The sequence below is a fragment of the Bemisia tabaci genome, chromosome 10, assembly GCF_918797505.1.
Source record: "Bemisia tabaci chromosome 10, PGI_BMITA_v3".
NCBI lineage: Eukaryota > Metazoa > Arthropoda > Insecta > Hemiptera > Aleyrodidae > Bemisia > Bemisia tabaci.
In genome coordinates this window covers 22,627,778-22,651,991 of record NC_092802.1, presented here as the reverse complement: position 1 = coordinate 22,651,991, position 24,214 = coordinate 22,627,778, and the positions used below count along the sequence as shown (strand labels likewise).

The 24,214-nt window shown below is 39.6% G+C and overlaps 1 protein-coding gene across 2 annotated transcripts in view; it reads left to right on the top strand.

The window, feature by feature from the left end:
• Positions 1-23,277, top strand: part of Shal (Potassium voltage-gated channel protein Shal) — a 142,257-nt gene extending 118,980 nt beyond the window's left edge. Inside the window, exon 6 of one of the 2 annotated variants that reach the window (XR_011900654.1) lies at positions 6,686-6,798. Coding sequence is in view for 1 of the 2 variants with exons in the window: in XM_072305235.1 (XP_072161336.1) it covers positions 6,686-7,081 (396 nt within the window). In the remaining variant the exon portion in view is untranslated. Of the gene's footprint in view, positions 1-6,685 lie in introns of both variants that reach the window. The other variant, XM_072305235.1, reaches the window with a different exon arrangement.
• The last annotated feature ends 937 nt before the right edge of the window (positions 23,278-24,214 follow it).

The following is a 24,214-nucleotide window of genomic DNA, read 5'->3' as shown; positions in this document are numbered from 1 at the left end:
CCGTAATAAGCAAACAAATATAAAAAATCGACCATTTAAGAGCAATTTACAGAACAAAAGATGCAGTTTGCTGGGCACTGCATCCATATTTGGTACTTAAAAATTACGGGATGTTGGAGTTTTTTTAGCCAACGTGCGTAAAAAGTTCAGCTTAAATCTGAAATCTCATTAAAGAGGGAAAAAGCGCACACAAGCACAATTTTCCCTCAAAGGGGTATGCTGCTTGGAGCAACTTTAGAGTGGAAAAAAAAATCCAACAATCGAAACGTGAACACTATGTAGCTACTTCTCACGGGAACGCACTTACGCCTACACGGCGACATTGAAGCACTGTTTCAGCGTTGTAGATTGATTTATACAGAGTAAAATCGAACAGGGAACTCTGTTTATCCTAAACGTGTCGATTGAAATTTAGCCACGTTTCAACAATTGGTATAAATCCAACTGGGAATTTTAATGTGACGTCTTGTGTCCAGGAATATTCCATGCCAGTCAATAGTTCTATGGGTCGTATTCGATAGTGGTTCGATGTATCGTTTGCTTCAAATCAATAAAACATAACCTAAAACAAAAATTTTAGGACTATTTCACTTTTCATCGACACGCGGTACACAAAATAATAACAAGTCTATCACAAAAGACCCGTTCCCTCAGATTTCTAAATTGACCTTTGAGGCAATTTTTACTTGTTGAAACAATCGATATTGGGGTGGTTTCACGATAACTGGTATATTATTTTTTACAACATTTTGGAGAAAACTCTTATGTTTATCCAAAGAATATAGAATAACGGTAGGAGATAGGTTATTTTCAACTGACAATTTTCACGCGGAAATCAGGAAAAAATCAGGGGAATAAATAGAGAATTTAGACACCATGCCCTAATGCTAGTGCCTTAAATTTCTAGCATAAACCATGATGGTAACTATGTTGTATTCAAGTATTCCTGGCTGCACACAAAATCGAGGTAAACGCAACTTTCAACGAAGTTCAATGTCGCACAGCCGTGAAAATAAATACTCCCTCCAGTCACATAAAACTTGAAAAGGACCACGTGAAAAAGTAGCTTCTGAGCTTGAGCAGCTTATAAAAAAGTGGACGTTACACGCGCAGGTGTCAGAAAGTTTCCTTGGTGATATACGATAATGTTTCCAAAACTCCACTCTCGGGAGAGAAACAAATTCTTCCGAGGTGACCAAGCATAGGGAGGGAAATTCGTGAGGTATCTCTCGAGGGGCCACTTTCGTATTGATTTCATTAATGTCCATATGTAGACCGGTCCATTTTTTGGCCTCGCACGCTGTTAGAAATGGGCCGTTTCGTTTACACGGAGTGAAATTCGGTAACAGTAAAAGACACTCCGAGCCGATGTGAAAATCTACACCCCTCCTTCAATCGGAAATTTCGTCAATCAGCCAAGTCTTCTCGGTTGATCTGACCGATAAAAAGTGACTCAAAGTAATCTCCAAGCGTGTGAAATAAACTCAATTGCCTAATCCGGGGATTCGGTGTGCGTACGCTTTAAAACACGGTGTGCACTTCGGCAGACGCAGTGTAGGCAATAAGCACAGCAGAATGTATACGTGTTACGGTGTAGCGTTGGAAGTATCACTGAGATGTAGAAGGCGCTAGTTGTAGGGCACGCAGGCGCGCCTTCTATTCTGCCGTGCTAAGGAAGAACGCCGTATGAACATTCGAGAGTTGCCAAATTTCCCTCGATAAAATGTTCATTTTTGAGGAGAGTTATGAATACCTATCCTTGAAATTCGCAGGAAATTTGGTGAAATTGCAAGCAAAAGTATCTGAAAAATTGGAAAGAAAATATTCATAAGTTCACCGCAGGAAATTCGTATTTTATCGAAGGAAATTTGGCAACGCCTAAAGGTTCATACGGCGTTTTTCCTTAGCACGGCAGAGTATATATCGATTGCCAGAGCGTGAAACCACTCACCTCCATTGCAGTATTTCACAATTTCTGCTCATATTTTGTTCTTACGAAAAGGAACAATCCACCTTTATAGCTTGATATTTAACACAGAATATTTTGATATCAGAGAAGAAATATCAAGACAGTTATCAAGACATTACTTTGACTGGTTTCCCGAACAGAAAATGAATTATGATAAGGAGTTTGCAACATCACAAACGGAGATTAGATCCAAACCTGCTGTCTCATTAATAATAAAAAGATTCCCTGGCATTTTCTGAGAAATTCTCTAGAATTAAACAAAACCGAATCGTCGACGGTCATTTAGTTTGATCCATTTTCATAGCATACAGTATGCATAAAACTAATATCTCTATAATGACGTTATCTTGAAATTATATTAAAAGTAATTGTAATTAGATAATATTTGACTTACGTTTCGTAATAAGCTCAAAGAAACGTTCTCTGACCTCCTTCTTTTAAAATAAAGGGTCTACGTGCCGAAAAAATTTCATTCAGAATGGATAAATCGAGGGGAATTATTTATGCGTTGCTTCTCTGACCGGAAAGATATAGTATGTTGAATCATACAACACGTGTTTCCATCACTCAGATGTAAAAATAAACCAACAGCCCCTTCAGTGGAGCGTGTATCTAAGGCGTGTCATTAAAATGATTAATGATATAAAGTTTAAAAATATCTTCCCCGAAATGAGGGGAAAATTATCGAGGAAGAATAATTAGAGATGTTTGAATTCCTCTTTCAACGTCTCCGAATTCCAGTATTATTGAATGGGTCTCTCGATCAATCCCTGTCATTTCTCTAGGAGTGTGAGTGAAAGACACACGCACATTAACGATTTTTTTCTCATCATTTACTTTCTCTCTGACTCTGACTGTTAGTGTGTTGGACTCGGACAGGCTTGTATTTCTCGGGAACAAGTAATTCAGTTTCTTCTGTGCGTGAGGTATCTATTGTGTTGAGCTCTGTAGGCTGATTGTTGAATTTGATAGACAAAGCGATAGACAAAAAGGACATGGAGGGATCGTATTGGCGGAAGCCGGGTGGTTGCGATGGACAAAGGAGGTAGGGAATATACTTACTGACAGCAACCCGTGAGAGACCCTTTAGTTAGTCTTTCATTTTCTCCCTTAGTCCATAAGAACGACCCATTTTAACCAATGGGATCGCTCCGTACCCCTTATGTATTCTTTGTCCATCGCTTTGTCTATCAATTTCAACAATCAGCCTGATGTATTAAGAAGCGCATTTAGTACTTTTTAGAAGTATGACTTTACGTAAAATTCTCAAAAAGTTGTCGCTGCAACTTACAATTTACCTTCCCGGATGAAACTCGAAAATCCGAAGTAGAATTTGATCCAATACTAAGATTCCGATTCGCACTAATGTCAGAATCAGTTTATCTAGAAGTACATGAAATGCCAAGTCTATGGACACTTTTTGGCACTAAAAATTGAAACACTATAAGTAAAACACTAAAAATGCGGGGAAAACGGCAGGAAAAATGAAAGAATACAAGAATAATAGGTATTAATAAAAAAGGCATCAAACCCAAAAAGTTTCGTCAAACCACCCGGCCATTCTCGGTTGGAAAAATGGAGAAAATGTAAAATTATAAGAAGGTTTTATTCATTTTCATTTTCGTCTTTTGTCTTACATTTTCACATTTTTTCGATTGAAAACGGTCGAGTGGTCGGCCGGAAAGTCTCTGGTTCAATCTAGTTTATTTTTGCCCAAGTTTCCCAAGAATATTCATTGTATTTATATTTTAAGTTCAGAGAGATTACAAAAAGAATATTTTATCTTAACATTTTGAAAAGTATTACTGGCGGGAAGAGTAGCTCCTCCCTATATACCTCATTTCATCTCTCTTCGCCTGCGTAATACATCATACTTTGATTCGCTCAGCAGTTTTCCTTCAATTAGTCGGGTAGGCAATTTGCGCTCCGGGAGGTTAAAATAGTTGCTCGGTGCCCCTTCGCCTCTTGCAATTATTGACGAGTATGCTGTGCGCTTATCTCACGTTTTTTGACGTTTAACTAGTTAACTAACAACTTGTGCCAGTTGATTTGTGTATCTAACCGCAAACATTCATCATTCTACTTATGATTTTGGATTTACTGACTCGTCCGTCAACCAATCTGTTTACTTAGCGGAGTTACTTTAGGGCCGTATTCTGAGGAGCCGTTTAAACATATTTTCCCGCAGAAGGATCCATATGATTTAAATTGTGATTGTGGGAGGTATAAGGAGATACGTAATTAAGCATCATGAAAATGACAATTTTAAAGAATTGCCAAGTATAATTCAACAAATTAACTTCGGAAATAGATCCCTGAAGGAATAAAAATTATTTGCCACTGCGAAGAATAAGATATCGAGGGTGAAACTAGCAGACCAAGTATCTCGTTTGCAGTGTTTAAGACTCTCTGCTCCCATTTTAGTTTTGAAAAGGAAAACAAAGCAATATCATACCTTGAAGTTTTCATAGCTTTTTCGTCACTCAAAGAAGAAAAATCACGGAAGTTTTCAAGAATTGACGTTGAGTAGTTTTCCATCTAAAAAAAAAAAAAAAAATTATGACAGGAAGTCTGCGACGTCGCAAACCGAGATACATGGTCTGGTAGGTTCACCGTCGATATGGATTTGAGAGAAAAGATTCTATGAGTTTTGGCAAACTTCAAGGTAGGTATGAACACATCCTATAAAACTTGCGAAATTTCTCCCCTGTATTTTTAATAAGGCAAATCATTATCATCCCTCGGAAGGGTCTATTTTCGAAGTATTACTGTTACAATGTACTTGAAATTTGTGAGATTGTCTTTTTTATGATGTTGAGTTAGGGATCTTCTTTAACCTCCGTCAATAACAATGTCAGTGGCGAGGCATTAATGATAGATTATCGATAATTCCGCATTTGAAGCTAGGGCAAATAATTGCTTTTTAAGGCGTTCGTTGCAAACATTTGTATATAGATCCTTTTCCATAGATTTAAATGGCAGATAAATCGATTTATCGCAAAGTACACCACGCCTTTGCATAATGTAAGTCATATTGGACCTCCAAATTAAAGGCTACACTCATGGAACCACAATGAATACGACCTTCTGTCTTAAAACTTACATGGCGATTGATGCAGTTGCTCCTGTTCCTCATTCACTTACTCCATTGATTGTAAAAAAACTTTGTTCTCTGCACCTTCTCAAAATTGGATTTTTTGTAATTATTCATTCTTGTAGGTAACATTAACATTCATGTACTATTGCTTCGTTTCTCTAATGTAAGGCATGCAAAAGCAGCACATGGTTATCATTTGATCTGAAAGGGGCCTGGAGACTTCGTTCTCCTCTCACAAAAGAACGCACCTACATTTCAATGTTGCCTAATTCCCCCATCGGGACACCGGATTTCCTCCATTTAAACATATGCTAAATAATCGATTCTTGTCGAAGCACCTGGCCCCTCCAGGAATCGATATGTCGCAGGCAAATGGTAAAATCAGGCATTTTGTCAAATGCCAAGGCAAATAGTCAAATGCCAAGGCAAATAGTCAAATATTCTGACTGAGATTGAAATTTTGATTATTTTCCTCATTTTAGACAAAATAATTGATTGCTCCTGTACGAAAAAAATTTAGTAAAAATTTGCATCACACAAAAGTATTTTAAACGATTTTCAGCTCCTAATCAGATCCTCATCTCGAAATTTTCAGCATGTCATAAAATACAGAATTTTCAGAATTTCAACATTTAAAAATATGAGAAGAAATTGAAGAGAAAGAGATGAAAAGAGTTCGTAGGTTTGATGAGTTATTTTTCCAAAAAATATTGAAAAATCGTGAGCTCTCCGCCATAAGTTGACAAAATTTAGTAGACCGTTAAAATTTAACTATCTGCCTAGGCATTCGACAAAACGCCCGATTTCACTATTTGCCTGCGACGGATACAGGGTTATTCAAAAGTCACGCACCACTGGCCTTAACTTTAGTTCTAATTATGATATCGGATTATGATATCGATTTGCGGTTTAAGACGTTTTTCCTCACATCGAGGGGGATACTTTTTTGGGTACTTTCCAGTTTTTGATCCTCTCGGGGGGAGGGGGGTGATGGGCAATTCAAAAATTTCAAATGGCCACCCCCCCTCATGACCAGTAGTGGTGCGTGACTTTTGAATAACCCTGTATATTTCCACAGGTTGAAATGAAGGAAATCCGGTGTTGCCAAGTTGCTGGATCCGCCGATGTGTTTTTTTTTTTTTTTTTTTTTTTTTTTTTTTTATTAGTATTAAGTGACCTTTCACAAGAAAATATACACTTTGTCTCTAAATTTGAACAAGGTAGAAAATACGAACGACCGAGTAGTTTGTAACTTATCTAAATATGTGAGTGTTAAAAAGTATTAATATTAATGGTTCAAACCAAGGGGCTGGCCAGTTCCCACGGTTTCACCCGTTTGAGGCGTCTGTACTCATTTGAGTTATCTAGTAATAATAATGCCTCTGTATTGGGGTGGTGATGGAGTCTTCTCTCATAGTTTGTTGCAACTTTAGTTATAAATTGAGAGACAGTTTCCATCCCCAAGTCTCTATGGATATCAGAATTTCGCTCGTACCATCGTGCTCCAACTATTTGTCTCAAAGCACGATTTTGGACTCTTTGTATCACGATTTTGGACTCTTTGTACGATGTGTTCCCCTTGTAAATATCTAAGAATTGTGGATTTGTTTCTGTTGCAGAAGCACCGGCAGCACGACCTCTCGGACGCCTCGGAGCTGACCAAGCGGCAGAGCGACGTGCAGTTCCGGCTGCGGTGTCGGCGGTCGACGATATCCGAGGAGGCGGGGACGGGGGGGCGGGCGGCGAGCAGCAGCGGCGGGAGCGGCAGCGGGGGCGGGGGAGGCGGAGGCAACGGGGGCGGCCCGGGGGCGAGCCCCTACGGCGGCGTCGACTCCCTCATCTCCCTGAGCAAGCCCAACTCGGTGACGAGCTCCAACATGACGGCGTCGGTCGTCGTCAACCTCCCGGCGTCGTACGCCAACTCCTCGGACCTGGAGTACGCCTCCCCCTCCCTCCCCTCGACCCCGCAGAGGACCTCCGAGCAGCAGCAAGAAGTCCGGATATCATTCCTGTAACCTGCCTTAAATTTTACGCCCGCGCCCGCGAGTTCTCCCGCAACGGCCAAGTGCGACTAGGGCCGTCACAGTGCCCGTTTCCCAATGTGGAAACAATGTAAATACTCAATTTAAATGCATCCGAAATATCCATTGCAGCGGGCTGATTATTGAAATTGATAGACAAAGCTATAGATAAAGGAGACAAATGAGATATGGAGAGATGCTATTGGTGAAAGCGGTAGGTTGCAATGGACAAAAGGTAGGTACACTGGGAAAAAAAAAAAAAAAAAAAAAAAAAAAAAAAAAAAAAAAAACACACATTGGATCTAGAGTCTAGACTCTTGAAAACATTGACAAGAAAAAAATCTTGATTCAATCGGATTTTTGCTTGAATCAAAACGAAATCCGCTTAAATTAAGAGGCTTGGTTCTTGATTTAAGCTAGATTCTGATTGAATCAAGAGTACTTTTTCTTGTCGATGTTTTTAAGAGTCTGGACTCTCGATCCAATGTGCTTTTTTCCAGTGTAATAGACTAACTAACGGCAACCTGCGAGAGACCCGACAGTTAGTCTATCATTTTTTCCCTTTGTCTACAGGGACCACCCATTACAGCCAATAGGATCGCTCCATACCTCCTATGTCTTCTTCGTCTATAGCTTTGTCCATCAATTTCAATAATCAGTCCGCAGGTGAGGAAAGCTGTCGAGTATGGAAAATTCGAAAATTTGGGAGGTTACGTTTGATAAGTTCGTGTAGCTTTTGGGGCCTAAAAGGGCGGCCAATTTATGATGTCAAATCATCCAATGGTACTAATTTTCACAAATTGTAAGACGGGTTCACGACAAGGGACATAGCTAAAACGTATTTTTTTCGCATCTAATGATTTTTATTTTCTACTACTAAAAAGAGAGAGATAGATTTCCTCCAGTATAATTTACGAGACTGGAACAACCGTTGTCAGAAGTTTACTGGAGCCATGAGTCTCTATGTACATTTTAAATCTCAAAAGCCAATCTTCAGAACTTCGTTGAATGTGGTTTGGTTTCTTTCTGTTGAATTTCATTCAAGTGTAATCGGATCTGAGATGGAGGACCTTTCCAATCCGAGCAAAAAAGTTTTCAGGCAAGAGCGATTTCTGAAGCGCTCGGTCTGAATTAGCGTAATCGAATTTCCTCAGAAATGCACTTTTCATTCTTCGACATCCTCGGAAACACGATTTGTATTGGCTTATTTCAGCTCATTATACTGAAAAGGGAAGGAAAAACACAGCTCCGGTCCATCTCCGTGTTTTTTTTTTTTATTTTATTTGTCCCTTTCTCTCAATGCTCTCGAAGGTTATTCCGGGAACCTGTCACATTGTTAGAGATCTTGGAAGGAATAATCCGTTGTGCATATCATTCCAAAGTTCATTTTACAACAACCCAATAAGAAAAAGAAACCTTCCTTGTTCATCTGGGAGGTAAAACACAAAATAACACAAACTTTCGATTAATCCATTTGATAGCGCGGTTAAATCGTAAAAAATAAAATAATACCTCTTCATCTCACAGGTTTCAGTCACGTGTTTTTAGATCAGCGCGTTAGATCTTTCCAAATTTGTTTTGAATGTATGCGCCTTCCATTTCACACAGTCGCACTATCGTATATAGTCAGATGAGGTAAATATTGAGACATCGCAATACCTACATGACCTTCCATTGAAATTTCACGCGGTGCGTGGTGGAATAGTGAAGTAGGAAGGAGAATTGGTGAGTGTATAAGATTGAAAAAATGAATCTAAGGATGATTTGACGTACATTGATTTTGGATTCATTGTGAGTGGGGACTTAAAACTGGATGATTGTGATGTGAATTACACAGGGCGATCTAAAAGTCTCGCAACTTTAGGACCAGGCACCACCCCTGAAACTTATGAACGAATTGAGGCAGAGACCAGACATTTTGTGAGTAACTTCAGGTCAAAGAAACAATTTTTAGATTTTTCCAAAAATTTAGGAGATCCTCTTTGAAGAAGGGATTCTTTTCCTGAAATTTATAAAGATGGTTCGGGACTTTTGGATCACCCTGTGCAGAAACGCTAATCGGCCGCCAATGAGTGATTCCGAAAATATTCCACTGAGCCTTATGTGAAATTTGTACACTGGAAAAAAAAAAAACACATTGGATCTAGAGTCCAGACTCTTAAAAACATCGACAAGAAAAAATACTCTTGATTCAATCAGAATCTAGCTTAAATCAAGAACCAAGCCTCTTAATTTAAGCGGATTTCGTCTTGATTCAAGCAAAAATCCGATTGAATCAAGAGTATTTTTTTCTTGTCAATGTTTTCAAGGGTCTGGACTCTACATCCATTTTTTTTTTTTTTTTTTTTTTTTTTTTTTTTCCAGTGTACGATGGCTATTGTATTTCCGTGCTTCAATTGCCCTAGTAATTAATCCAATCACAGACTTTGGGGTTCGGGCTGCACAGTGGCCAGATGGTGGGGCCCACATACTTAGAGTGAACGAGCCCTTTTCGCACTTGGCCTTCGGTAGATAGTCTCTCCTAATTTTATAATTCCTATTAGAACTATTTAAGCTGATTGTAGAGGCTGCTACCGGGAGCGCCGCCTTTAACTCAATCGTTTTTTGTTATCTTCCATCCAATCCGTTCGGTAAAGCATTTCAAACAGACTTTAGTTGCCTCTAAATTATACGCAATACGAAAGGAAAACTCTCGCTGGAGACTTTTTTTTCTCAATAGTTTCTACTGCCGTAGCTGTTGAAATGCTTTCTCGATCAGGAACTAATTCAATTGGTGATGATTCTGCGTACCAAATCAGGAACTTATAAGCCTTGCTGATTCCCTTTTTTATATGGGATGCATAGATAGGATTTTCCTACCTTGTTCTTTCTCTATGTTAATAATACTGAACGCACAATTTCGTTTTTTCCCGTAATGAGTTACCTTTTCATAATCTTTGAAAGATGCCGAGTCATATATACCAGCAAAACATTAAAGTGAAGTACACCTTGAAGATCGGGGAAATGCAATAATAATTTCTGCCACGCTTGTTACATTGATGACTCTCTAATGTTTAAAGACAAGTTTTACAGTAATTATACAAGCCAACGCAAAGTAAAACTAAGAAACTAACTGTCTATTTCGTCAGAAAATTGAAATATTCACCGATATTTGATAACGACACTTGAATGCAACTCTTCGTGCTCTGTGGATGTGCTTGTTGCATACACCAAAAACTGAAGGCGTTTTGGTTTCTTGAACGCAAATGCAATTCCTGCTGAAGAGATGCGTGTATTACACCTGCAAAAATATGCGGGCACACTTATAGATTTCAAGCTAACAAGTATTGTAGCGCGCCTACTTCGTTTCTTTAACAAGTTGCTGACATTTTGACTTCCCTCGATTTTGTACAATATCAGTGGCAATTTAATAGGTTCAACACGAAGATTGTTGACTAATTTCTGGAACACCATGAAGTAATTCAAACGTCATTGTTTTTCAAACTTCGATTCCGATTCTTACTTTTATGTGTATTTTATGTGTGTGGCTCTCTATTTATGATCCACGCTGTGCTACTACATGTTATAAGTACTTTTTAACTGATAAATCGTAAAAAACATCATATTTACCAGAGGCAACTAATTAGTGATTAAATCATGACCATTTTTGTTGAATGGTCAGTCCTGGCTACTTTTTTCGTGGAAAATGAAACTGAGCATCAAGTTTTTCATTCCTATAAAAATATAAATTGTGTTGGAAATATTTTTAATTTGCCAAGTATTCCTATTCAATTATTATTTTAGCAGCCCTAAAAACTTCATCTTATTACAGAACTGTCGTATATTAATACATACATTGGCAACTTTGAATGATATTCTTTCTAATGAGCACAGCAGCACAGTAAGATGTATTATTACACAGAATTTTTAAACCTTCAAGCTGCGAAGACTTTCATCAAGAAGATACAATTCTTGATTTTTCTTCTTTAAAGCAGGAAATGAATCAAATTGGCTCCTCTCGAAAAGCTAGATTTTACGAATTATCATTTCTTACGATCCGTATTACCGTACTGACTCATCTTAGAACAAGCTCTCTTCTGAAAAACGAGGATTTTTAGATCAGAAAATGTAAGGTTTTCTTTAGATGTAAATCAGCGAGGCTTACAATTCCTGTTCGTCGACTTTTGTGCCACTTTTTTGCTGGTATAAAAAAAGCTCTGTTTCATATTAGATGTATAGTTAAGTTATTTTGATTTTGTACGCTGAATTGGTTTATTCCTTCTCACTGAGCAAAAAAATGCTCTAGTAATTAATTGAACGTATTTATTTATGCTAAAAGGAACTATGAGCATAGGATTTGTACGCAGCATAGTTCCTTTCAGCATTAATGCGTCCAAGCATGATCTTTATAAAAGACTACCGTGAACAATGTTATCGACCCTGGATCTTTCTCGGAAGGGCCGTCTATCACTAACTCTGGTAACATTTTAACTCCATCGTTCACCCGTTTGTTTTTAGTTAGTTTCTCTCAATTTTGTATTTATTTTCTACTTTTTGGAATCAGATAAGTATTTACCTATTGTAGACGCCGTAAGTTTGATAAAATGGCTTGAATGCGCGACAAATCGGCTTAATATTCTAACGGAAGCGCGTACTTTTAATCATGGATGTATAGTTTAATTGTTAGGTAGCCAAAGAGTGTAATAAGTAGATAGCCACCGGCGATAGGTAGATTTTTATTCCAAAAATTTCGTGCTTCGATGTAAATAATCCGATTTCGCGCGCTGTTTTGAGCCTTCAACTTTTTTGAGCTGTAGACTAGTCTTCAAAAATGCCTCTTTTAGGGGAATTCCATATTTCTTTAAAAAAAAATCAGTAGGCGACCAGTGGATCGATTCAACGGGAGAGGTTGAACTTTTGGAAACTTCAATAGCTTACAACTCCGTTTATACAAAACTTTGAGGTTCTAAAAGTGGTTTCATTGGTTTTCTCGTGAAATTTTCTGCTATAGACACCCCTTGAAATTTAGAATGCGACGAGATAAACATTAAATTTGCAGTTTTAGTCAAAAATTTCATGTCCGACCTCTAATTGACTCGATCCACTGTCAGGCGATGGAAAAAACGAAGGCCATTTTCGTAAAATGAGGACCGCTGAGCACGCAAAATCATCTGGAAACAGGTAAATTTTGCCAGTTAATTTACTTAAGTGGTTGACTTTAACGTGTGCTCAGAATGTCCTGTCATCTGTTACTTGAACATGATTGATTCATGCAGGAAGTTACTTCGATCGAGTTTCATAAGATCAGGCCGGTCAATTTATGTTAATGCTAAAATTCACATCGTGCATCCCTCGCTGGGTAGAACCATATCTTTTAAGGTTTTGTTTCCCCCAAGCTTTAAATATTGTTCCACGAAGCATTATTCCAAACTATGAATTTTATCAGAAGGAAGAAGATTCAACAGAAAGCATCTTATAATACAATTTTTTACTGCATTGAAAATTACGGTTTTCAAGGTTTTTACGAATATATGAAGATCATTAATTGCCTACTGAGATAGTCTAAATTAACTACCCTCATTTGGGTAGTTATAAACATTTCAGTCGAGAAATGGCATCAGGGACAGAGTCGAGCTCTGAAAGGTTGAAATTTTGCGCCATGATTAGGTTTAACTGTTTACGTATGAGTTTAGAGTTACTATTCTTTTTATACTACTTCTAATCATTCAGAGTGATAGTGATAACAATAGTGCGTTTCCAAACGTCACCTCTTATGAAACTCCAATATTTCTTCCTTTCTGTTCTATTATTCTAAAACGTCCTTCAGTTGTGAAAAAAGATAATGGCCTAGGATAGCTTAAGCACTCCTTTTTATGCTGGAACATGAGAAGTCTGAAAGAACGGAAGTACGAGACAGAAAATTTTAAAAAAAAATTATCGGTCTGTCATTTCTACAGTATTTAAATTATGGAATTTATACCTTTGCTTCCCTGATTGGAGAAATTATGATACAATTTACACGCAGACTCAAAACGTATAAAACATTTTTTAAGAACTAAAAAAAAATTACTTTGGCTTAGAGGGGCACGAGTGATTCATTCCAAATTTTAATCATAAGATTGATTATTTTGGAAAAATCAAAATCTCAGTATCCCGATCAATTACTAAAGAATGTTCCTGTTCGTGATGAAGATCTCCTTTGAAAGTCCTCAAATGAAGTCAAAAGTACGGTTTCTGATGGGCTGTCGATATCGATACCCTGAAATCGATTGCAAATTAGAAACTATACTTTTGATCAAGATTTGACCTGAGAAGATTTCAGATTGACTCGGGCGCAGTCTAGGCAATTTGCACGGCTGATTGTGTGCGTAATTTTGTAGCGTTTGAAGTATTTCTACGATGTTGAAGGCGCTCTACATGGAAAGACTGAGATGTCATTTCCTCACGAATACTCCGCTTTATACCCAAAATTTGAAATATGTTGCTCGTCTCTAGAATCCATTGCAGCGAAGTCGAAGACCCCCTTTACATATACACAAGGTCAAAATATTGTGAAAAACTTTCCAATTTTTGTTTAATTTTAAGGTCGATCGATAACCCTAAGCGATTGCGTCATTAAGAGCACCATCTTTTACCCAGCGCTTTATAGTCATTTGAAATATGTTGATCGTCTCTAGAATTCATTGCAGCTAAACCAAAGACCCCCTTCACGTATACACAAGGTCAAAAAATGGTGGAAAACTTTCCAATTTTCGTTTGATTTTAAGGTCGATCGATAACCCTAAGTGATTGCGTCATTAAGAGCACCATCTTTTACCCACCGCTTTATAGTCATTTGAAATATGTTGATCGTCTCCAGAATCCATTGCAGCCAAGTCGAAGACCCCCTTTACATATACACAAGGTCAAAATATTGTGAAAAACTTTCCAATTTTTGTTTAATTTTAAGGTCGATCGATAACCCTAAGTGATTGCGTCATTAAGAGCGCCATCTTTTACCCACCGCTCCAGATAATCATTATTTATCCGTGCACCTGCGAGTAAATTTGCTGAATTAAGTTTTTTATTCAATCAGCTAGGGCAGGGGGCAGGAAGGGGCAAGGGAGAGGTGGGGGGATGAGGGGTTGTTACAGGGACGATCGAGTCGCTGCGTTGAATTGAATGGAAGGCGAGGAGAGCCACGGAAAGGACGCAACGTTGCCGAATTTAGGGAAATTCGCCGGGTTCGGGTCGGACGAAATTGCGGTATTTGAGGTCATCTGACAGCGGCGCGGGGGGTCGCTCGATTATCAATCTTTTTCCGCTGTGCAGTGCGGCGCGGGCCCATTTGACGCCATTGAAGCCCCGAAAGCGATGCCGCTTTTCCGACCCGAATGTGTGTGTGACACACTTTCAACGGGCGAATATAGGGATTTTTCGACGGGGCGGCAACGCTGAATTGCTTTGGTTCGCGGTTCACTCGGCTCGAAAATGACAAAACGCCAGGCTCTTGGTTCCCGTTTGTCGGCGGTGTTGCCAGATTAGTAGCCGAGAGAATTATTCGAAAAAGTAGGGCGGAATTCGGAGCGCCTTCATTTTGTCGGTTATGCAATTGGTTAACGTCGAGCGAACCAGTCGTATTCTTGGTTTCCGTCTGTCGGCGGTGTTGCCAGATTAGTAGCCGAGAGAATTATTTAAAAAAGTAGGGCGGAATTTGGAGCGCCTTCATTTTGTTGGCTATGCAATTGGATGACGTCGAGCGAACCAGTCGTATCTATACCGGGCAGTGGTGATTTTCCAAGCTGGCCACGCTATATTCCTCAATTTAGTTCCATTAAAAATATCGATTTTGGAACGATAGGGATAGGGCGGAATATGAAGGGCCTTCATTTTGTTGGTTATGCAATTGGATAACGTTGAGCGAACCAGTCGTATCTATATCGGGCGGTGGTGATTTTCCAAACTGGCAAAACTGTATTCCTCGATTTAAATCCATTGAAAATATCGATTTTAGGAGAGGCAAGCTGCCTCACTGAGAATCGATTATTTGACGTGCGTTTAAACGGAGGAAAAAAAGTGATGCCGACTTTCAAGAATCGCAACTGACATTGGGCCCTTCCAAAAACACTCTATGAATTTGGTGAAAGAGTTGGGGTTACATTAATCGAGTGGAGACTGAATGAGTGGTATTTATAAGCAAAACTCCTAGTTAAATGGTAAATTACAACTGATTCAGCCTCTACGGTGGCCTTAAGTAGAAAACGGTTTTTTGTCAACGATTTTCCAGATGAAACCGTTAAATTTCATACATCGAGCAACTAGATCAAATCTACAAGAGGAATTAAAGTAAACAAATACAACAAAAAAACATACGTAAAATGTATTTTATTGGAGCTTTGAGTGGTTTTTGAGAGCACTTCTTTCCCCCCTATTTTCTCCTCCCTGATCACCCTCTACATATTTTCCTGCCCCCATACCTAACAATATTAGATTTAGGTCCTCTATCAAAACTCCGTGTAGATATGACTAGTTCCCTTAGCTCTATTTAACTTGAGCTATTCGGGCGTAAAATGTTCAAACCTTTCCCTTTGAAATCCATGCCCAGTTGTTAGCAATGGAGTGCGCCTTCAAGTCACTCGTTATGCAATTTGAGCCACTCAGTCGCCAAAATAGTTGTATTATCCCTTTTGATTTACAGACACGTTTCCGGAGAAAATGTGTGCCGGATAGGCTGCCCCATTTAACTTGAATTCAGCCCTCTGGTGTTGATTCGATAATGGTTCGATGTATCGTTTGGTTCAAAACAATAGAACATAGCCTCAAACAAAACTATTAGGATTTAAGTTGGAAAAGCTGAAAATGAGAAAATTCCTCACAATTTCACTTTGCATTGGCATTTGGCACTCAAAAGAGTAAAAAATGTGTTACAAAAGACCCGTTCCCTCAGATTACTCAATTAACGTTCGAGGCTATGTTTGTGTTTTGAACCAATCGATATCGATACAATCTCACCCGTTTGATGTATCGATTACGATCTCTTGGACGGTAAATAATGTACACAGGTATACTGCCGTGCTAAGGAAAAACGCCGTATGAGCATTTGAATGTAGCCAAATTTCTCCTCAGAAAATATAAATTTTTGAAGAAAGCTACGAAAATTTTTCCTTGAAATTTTCAGCCTTTTTAGATCCAATTTCGGACAAAATTCTCCGGAAAATCGGAAGAGAAATTTTCAAGAATTTTCCTGAAAATTTGCTGTTTTTCGAATGGAATTTAGCAACGCCTGATGGCTCATACGGCGTTCTTCCTTAGCACGGCAGTATAGAATGTGTTCTTCGAAAACGAGGCACATGTCGACGGTGAAACTACCAAACCACGTATCTCGGTTTGCGACGTCGGAGACTTCCTGTCATACTTTATTTTTTAAATGAAAAATTACTTAACGTCCAGTCTTGAAAATTTCTGTGATTTTTCCTCTTCGTGCGGAGAAAATTCTGTGAAAATTTCAAGGAATGATATTGATTTGGTCTACCTCAAAAAAATAAAATGCGAGCGTAGATTTTTAAACACCGCAAACGAGATACGTGGTTTGGTAGTTTCACCGTCGATGTGAGTTGAAATTCTGAAACACCGCGGTCTAGATACTTGTTTTATCAGCCCCATTATCAATATGCATTGACTTCCAGCTTCAGCCAATTTTATCGTATTTTTTCTTTCGTTCGAGATTGGTAATTGCTGCAAATTGCGTCTCAGTACTCCGAACTCGGCAGTCTAAGTACCAGTTCGAGGGAGCGCTTTAGATCAGCTCCTTGATTGCTGTATTTCATTATTTTCTCGTCCTCATAAGAATTCTGTATTCGATCGCGGGCACTAAAAATAGCGGAATAACGAGCCGAGGATACTCAAAGAATTTCAAGAACAATACAGGTTTAAATAATGATCCTTGTCGATAGAAAAAGCACTTGGAGAATATTCTAATAGTCCTTACAGAATATTGAATGCATCGATAGGCTCTCTATGCCTCGTAGCCAGGTCTAAAAGTCGATGATTTAATACCAGCTCATAGACTCAGAGTTCACTCTGGTTTAATTACGATGAATAGAGGCAGCTGATTATAGCTGACATGCCATACCTACTGAAAATTGAATCAGCGAGAACGAAAACACACCAACTCAGTAACTCAAAAATTCTCAATTTTCATTAAAGGCAATCAATTTCAATAAGTGTCATTGAAGTTAGGGCATCTGTTCAAACTCGGACCTTTAAAGTGTCCTTAAGTACTTGTCTTTCGACACCAAACATCTTTTTCTTTGACAAACTTCTACACTTACCGTGCATTTATGTGTGTGTCCTCATTATTTTCATTTTTTCGAGTTGGTGTGTTTTCGTTCTTACTGATTCAATTGATGGTGGAACGATACTGCCGTGCTAAGGAGGAACGTCGTATGAACATTCGAGAGTTGCCAAATTTTCTCCGATGAAACGTTTATTTTTGAAGAAAATTTTCGATATTGTTCCTTGACATTTTCAGACTTTTTTAGATCAAATCAAAAGCAAAATTACCTGAGAAATTAGAAGGGAAGTATTCACAAATTTTCTTGAACATTAGTGATTTGTCAAAGGAAATTTGGCAACGCCTGAAGGCTCTTACGGCGTTTTTCCTTAGCACGGCAGTATAGGAATCCGTATCTCGGTTTGCGGCGTTCTGCTATACTTCATTTTCCTCATGCTAAAATAATAAATGTCATTCCTTAAAAACTCATCTGAATTTTCCTCTCAATATGGAGGAGAATAAGCAGAGATTTCACTCCATAATGTTGGCTCGGTTTCATTTTGAAAATTAAAATAGGAGCAGAAATTTCGAAAAACCGCAACAGAGATGTGCATTTTTGCAGTTTAACCGTCAATGTGATAGGTTAATCCACGCGTTATTGAACCTTACCCCTCCCTTATCGATTAAAAAATCGACCTGGCTTGAAAGTTTCATTGTAAATTTGTCAACTAGTGAAGAAAAATTACCGAGCTTTGAAAAAAATGACGTTGGATAGCTTTTTGTGTAGAAAATGAGGTTTGCAGGAAGTCTGCAACGCATGCGAATCAAGTTACGCATTTCCGCAGTACATGTTGTTTCTAAAATGCGCCAAAAATAGTGGCTCCTTATCACAATATGTAGCTCAATTCTTCCACCGTCATACTGTGATAATCCACCAGAGGACATCGAAAATTTATGCATCAACACGAGTGAAGCTTGACTCCCTCTTGCATCCATATTGCCACGGCAGGAAAAATCTCTAATCTTCGTAGAACTCACATTGGATTTAAGCGGTTTTTACGCTCAGGGGGCCAGCCCGTAATGATTTTATGCACGAAGGCAAAGCCCCGGGGGCTTATTTTATTTGGCAACGTATTCTGTGTCACCGAGCAGGGAGGTGCCGAGCGGGTCGCCTAACTCCCGCTTAGCAGGCGCTACGCAAAGGAACTGGGATCACCGCCGCACCGCCCCCCCCCCCCCTACCACGGCTTCACCGGTGCGAGAAGTTGCAAAGGTAGCGGGGAGGGGTGGAGGGGGAGGGCCTTTTCAGTTTCCTCGGTGTCGAAAAAGACGAAATCTCCACGGTTTTTATGCTGACGTGTCGTGAGCGGATTTTCAAATCGTTGTCGCCCAGCTGTTGCCACGCCGGACGGGATATTCGTTTTTTTTTGCGAGTAGAGTTTTCTGGGATCGGATGGACTGCAATTTGTAATGAAGGACTGCCGTTTCCTGTGTGGAAGCCCCCCTCCCCCCCAAAGTGGTCATGCCTTTAGAGGTTAGTCATAAGGCATCACCTACATTTTGTGTAGGCACTGGCCCTGGCCAAATTGGTGTTTAGTGGTGCTAGTGTTGGAGGTGGCTTTTACCTAAGACTAAGATTTAGGTGATGGCATTTTGCGCTAGAACCCAGTTCTAGAGTTGAAAAGTAGAGTTTAAAAACAGCGCCGTCTGGTGCACGCAAGGCCGAATTTTCCATCAGGCCACATAGAGTATAGCCTGAGGGCGCAAAATTTTTGAGAATTCTAAAACATTTTTATGATTTTTTGAGTCTCTCATCATTTCTTACTTTTCAAAACTCCCTTTGTTCTAGCGTCAAACTTTTCGAACCGGACACCTCAAAATCGTTTGGAATAGGGTTTCTTTGGAGGTGGATTTGAATTTTTTTCCTATTTCTTGACATCTTCCTTTCAGGGATGGGGGTGAGTTTGTATTAGACAGACACCTCCCTCCCCTACGAAAGCATCTACTATTATGAAGCGCCAAACAAAGTTCAGCCCAAGGTGGCTCAAAATGTAAATCCGTGGCCCTTGGTGTTACTCCCTGTAAAACAAGTAAAATGCTCTCACTTTATGAACTTCCCAACAGAAAATAATTGTCTTAAAATTTTATTCATGCCCATGACGAGAATCTTTATTTTCAAACTACCAAACCCCTGTCACACAGATGAACAGTTGCATATAATCTTAGTAACATATGATGTTGCAGGTTTTAAAACTCTCACGGTGATAGTCAATGTTCCCGACGAGGTCGAACTGGCATGCGATATATCGCATCGATTAGGTCAAAAATCTCGGCAGATTTTGAATTTTTAGCAATGAAAAGGACGATAGCCCCTGCGTATTAGCCTAAAGAATCATTCCAATGCAAAAAATTGGAAAAATTCAGGGTAATGAAAGCAGAATACTGTTTGGAAAAAAAACCCTTGCATTCAGTAAAGAATTCGATAACTGTATCGAATGCGAGGTTTTTTTCCGAAACAGGGCAGTGCTTTCATTTCTCTGAACGTCGCCAATTTTACGGTTTAGAATGAGTCTTGTAGTGCTCCCAGTTCCCGGAAATAGTACCGAATTTCGAATCTCCTAAGATGTTAATGAATTTTTCCTGGAACTTTTGAAATTCCTAAAATGTTCCGGATTTTCTGCATTTTCCGGAACTTTTGAAAAATCTAAAAAAAAGTCCCGGATCTTTTAACGATCATGAAGAGGGAAAAATTGGAAGAAGAAAGTTCCGGATCCCGGAACTTTTGACGGACATGGAATGGGAGCACCGGAATCCTGAGGCTCGTGCGCAGGGGCTATCGCCTTTTTTCTAGCTAAAAATTCAAAATCTGGAAATTTTTTACATTATCGATGTGATACATCCATAGCACGCTAATTCGACCACGTCAGAAACCCTGACGAATCACCTCAAGTTCTTTTTCCCGCGGAATACTCGATTAATTTCCCGGCGACTTGACAGAGAAGCCTCAACCGTCTGATTTAACTCCCGTCCGGAGCTCTTTATCTTTTTCCCAGGCGCTGAGCCCCCCCCCCCCCCTCTTTTCCCCCACCCCGGGCCTCGCAAATTCCCCCCGCCCCTCCTCCCCCGGAAGACGGAGGGTAGAATACTCCGAGCGGCCGCTCGTTAAAATCGCAAGCTCGACTATAATGAAGCCGGACCGTAAATTAAAGAGAGCAAAGGCGCTTTATCGTCCGGAGAGGGGCTCAATGCAGCCGCAACGGCTCGGTCCACCGATAGAGAGCGCTGCTTTCGAAAATCCCCGAGTTTCGCGGGAACATGAAGGCGGCTTAGCGAGATCATTAAAGAGGGAATGTAGAACAATATGCCACTTCGTTTTGCGTCCCGAAGTGTTCCCGTTTCAGGGTGGCATGAAACGTACGTAAGAAAGAAACGAAAGATTGCAAGGCGGATAAAGAATGGTGGTCGCATTTCGATTTTGGCTGCCATCTTGAAGCGTTGTGACGTCACGGGTACGGGTTTTGCCGTGCAATCCGAGGTTGAGTCGGCCCCCCCGGCCTCGGCCAGCCCATGTACCCGATGTACCCGATACCGTGTGACGTCCAGAGGGTACGAAATGCGACCACCATTCTTTATCCGCCTTGGAAAGATTGGAAATTTCAGGGAAATATTTCATGAAGCTTCACGAGCCTGTGAATTACTTCGTATTTTTCAGGGGCTAGAGTATGCAACCCGCACTTAAACACACGAAAATGGAAGAAAGTCCCAATTTTTAAATTTTGCGAAAAATGAAAACGAACCGGTATTTTTCAATATATTTCATAAATTTCTGAAATTTCATGAAATATTTCACGTGAAATTTCAAGATTTTATTTTTCATGAAATTTTGCTACCCTGTCCTGTTTGGTGACAGAACTGCCACTTCTCCACCGTCCTCTCAAGCATAAATTGCTGTTACGTACAGCTTGAAAATGTGGGCTAAGTCTAATCTATAGTCCCTTTATACTGAGAGTGAAGACAAAGCGAATCCAGTTCTGATTGGCTCTCGTACTTTGGGCCTTCACAGTGTTACAAACGGGACTATAGTTACATTTTCACCAATTGCAAAGATTTTAAACAGGTTATTAACAGATTCACTGGAAAAAAACACATTGGATCCAGAATCCAGACTCTTAAAAACATCGACAAGAAAAAATACTCTTGATTCAATCAGATTTAAGCTTAAAGCAAGAACCAAGTCTCTTCATTTTAGCGGATTTTCTTTTGACATAAGCTTAAATCTGATTGAATCAAGAGTCCTGTTTCTTGTCAAAGTTTTCAAGAGTCTGGACTCTGGATCCAATGTGGTTTTTTTTTTACAGTGTAGTGTTCCCGTTCGGTGACAGAACTGCCACTTCTGTACCGTCCTCTCAAGCATAATTTGCTGTAACATACAGCTTGAAAATGTGGGCTAAGTCCAATCTACAGTCCCTTTATACTGAGAGCAAATACAATGCGAATCCAGTTCTGATTGGTTCGCGTATTTTAGGCCCTCACAGTGTCACAAACGGGAATATAGTTTACATTTTCACCAATTGCAAAGATTATGAACAGATTATCATAGAGCACATAGAGTCGTAATGCAAGTGGGAGAGCTGGCGCCACTTTTAAGCATTATTGTCCAGGTCCCGAATTCCGAGATTCCTGTGCGGCGCCGGGTCCCTTTTTCGATACATAATCGATTGTTTGCGATACACGGGGACCCGGCCATATTCCACACCGCCATTTTGGATCGAATATGTATCGAAAAAGTGACCCAGCACACCGGGCTCGAAACTCGTCGAGCAGAACATGGCGCCAGATCTCTCACTTGCATTACGACTCTATGTACTCTATGCAGATTCTAAACAGATTATAAACAGATTATAAACTGGGATGGACCGGGGAATTGGGAGTGCGACAAGGAAAAAATGGAATGAGAGAAGGAACGGAGACAGGAATTCGGGGATGAGTTGATCAAAGATTACAAGGAACGTCCGCTTTGTGTAATCTTTATTCCCGTTTGTGACATCCATAAGCCGCGTTGTCTCAACTCACTATAAAGGGACCCTAGTCCAATACGCACTGGTCGGTCATTCCCGAAGACAAGTTTTGGAACTCTACTGCGCAGTGACGCCGAATTGGCTGCTTTTGGGCGGGGAATTTGAATACAGTGTATTTCGTACGGGATAGCGGCTTATGAGACGTCAGACTGCCCGCGGCGGAGTGGGGGATGCGTACTGCCAATCATTCTACGTCATCAGTTTATGGCTGAGTGATGGGTGGATCTCAAAAAGATGCGCACAAACCGACCTGTGTAGATTGGTCTTGATCCATACACTATAATAATCTGAGTCTGCGTGTTTAATGAGGTAGCGATGTATCAAAATCTCTTTCAGACAACTTTCTATTCTCATCAAGCTTCAGAGCATGAGAGTCGTTTTCCCCGTTCGGGCTATACTTATGTAGGTAACTAAAGGTACAAGCGACAAAAATTCCAAAAGAATACTTAACTCTTTCCTCGGAGGGATTTTATCTAGTCGATTTAGTGATTCCAGTCTATGTACAAAGGATGTTTCGTCAGTAATGATTTTCCCGAAATCATACTTGACTAAAATAGCAAAGAATCTCCGTTCCATTTTTTGCCGTTGAATCAGCTCTCAATCTTACTTTGACTTCCTACCTGTTCGAGAACTGAATATTTCAAATGGCATTATTGTAAATTATGAGTTGTCAATTTATAAATAGATATAAGGCGCGTTGGAACATATCCAACTGTTAGAGAAAAACAGTAAAATAATGTATTGTTATGAGATTAACGTGTAGTCTTATTTTGAATTTTAACGAGTTAACTATCTCCTTGTTTTCATTTTATCCAAGTTGTAAGTGTACATAAATCATATCTCTTTTTTAATTCTCAAATATAATTTGTTTTGTTAATTAACTGGTTTTCTTTACCTTATTCGATTCAATCTCCTTGCAGATTTGCAGGATGACATCACAATAATAAATATATGATGGCCAAAGGGGCTTGATTGCATTGCAACGTTTCAAAGTCTTACCTGACAGCTTTTTATTTGTCTGTTCGTAAACGAGGGCAATATGTGTTTTACATCGAAAATATTAGAAAATTTCCAGCAAATTGCCGAGCAAATTTACAAAAAATATGCACAAAATAAATGAGCTCCGGTCTTGTGTAAATGAATTCTTACATTGTCAAATGTAACTTTGCGTCGTTGCAATCAGTGGCGTGGCGTGACTTGCGATAAATCGATCGTTTTGCCATTTAAACGTATGGTAAAGAATCGATTATTAAGGTGTTCGTTGCGAACACCCTGTTTATCAATCCTTTTCTATAGGTTTAAATGGCGCACAGTGGATCGAGTCAATTAGAGAGGTCGGACAAGAATGTTTTGACTAAAACTGCAAATTTTTATGTTTATATCGCCACAAATTAAACTTAAAGGGGTGCTTATTGAAGAAAATTTTACGAGGACACCAATGGAACCATACTTTTAAATCCTCAAAAATTTGTATAAACGGAGTTAAGTGTTTAAAGTTTCCAAATTTTCTCCGACCTATCCTATCGACTCGATCCACTGTGTGGCGTAACAATCGATAAATCGCAAAGCACGCCGCGCCACTGCTTGCTATACAACTGAGTTCCACCAGCTTTCACTCCTCAAAGGTCGGAGAAACGTGCTTAATTGATATATGGACCGCGTCAAGCAGAGAGGAACCAAGCCCTATCAGCTGTTGCCAAATTTAGTCGGGCACTTTAATTTTTAACATGAAAACGGTTGTGCGGATTTGCGATCCAATTCCTGTTGATTTTCTGCATAGTATAAAGGAAATTCCTTACAATTTTCAAAGGAATCCGC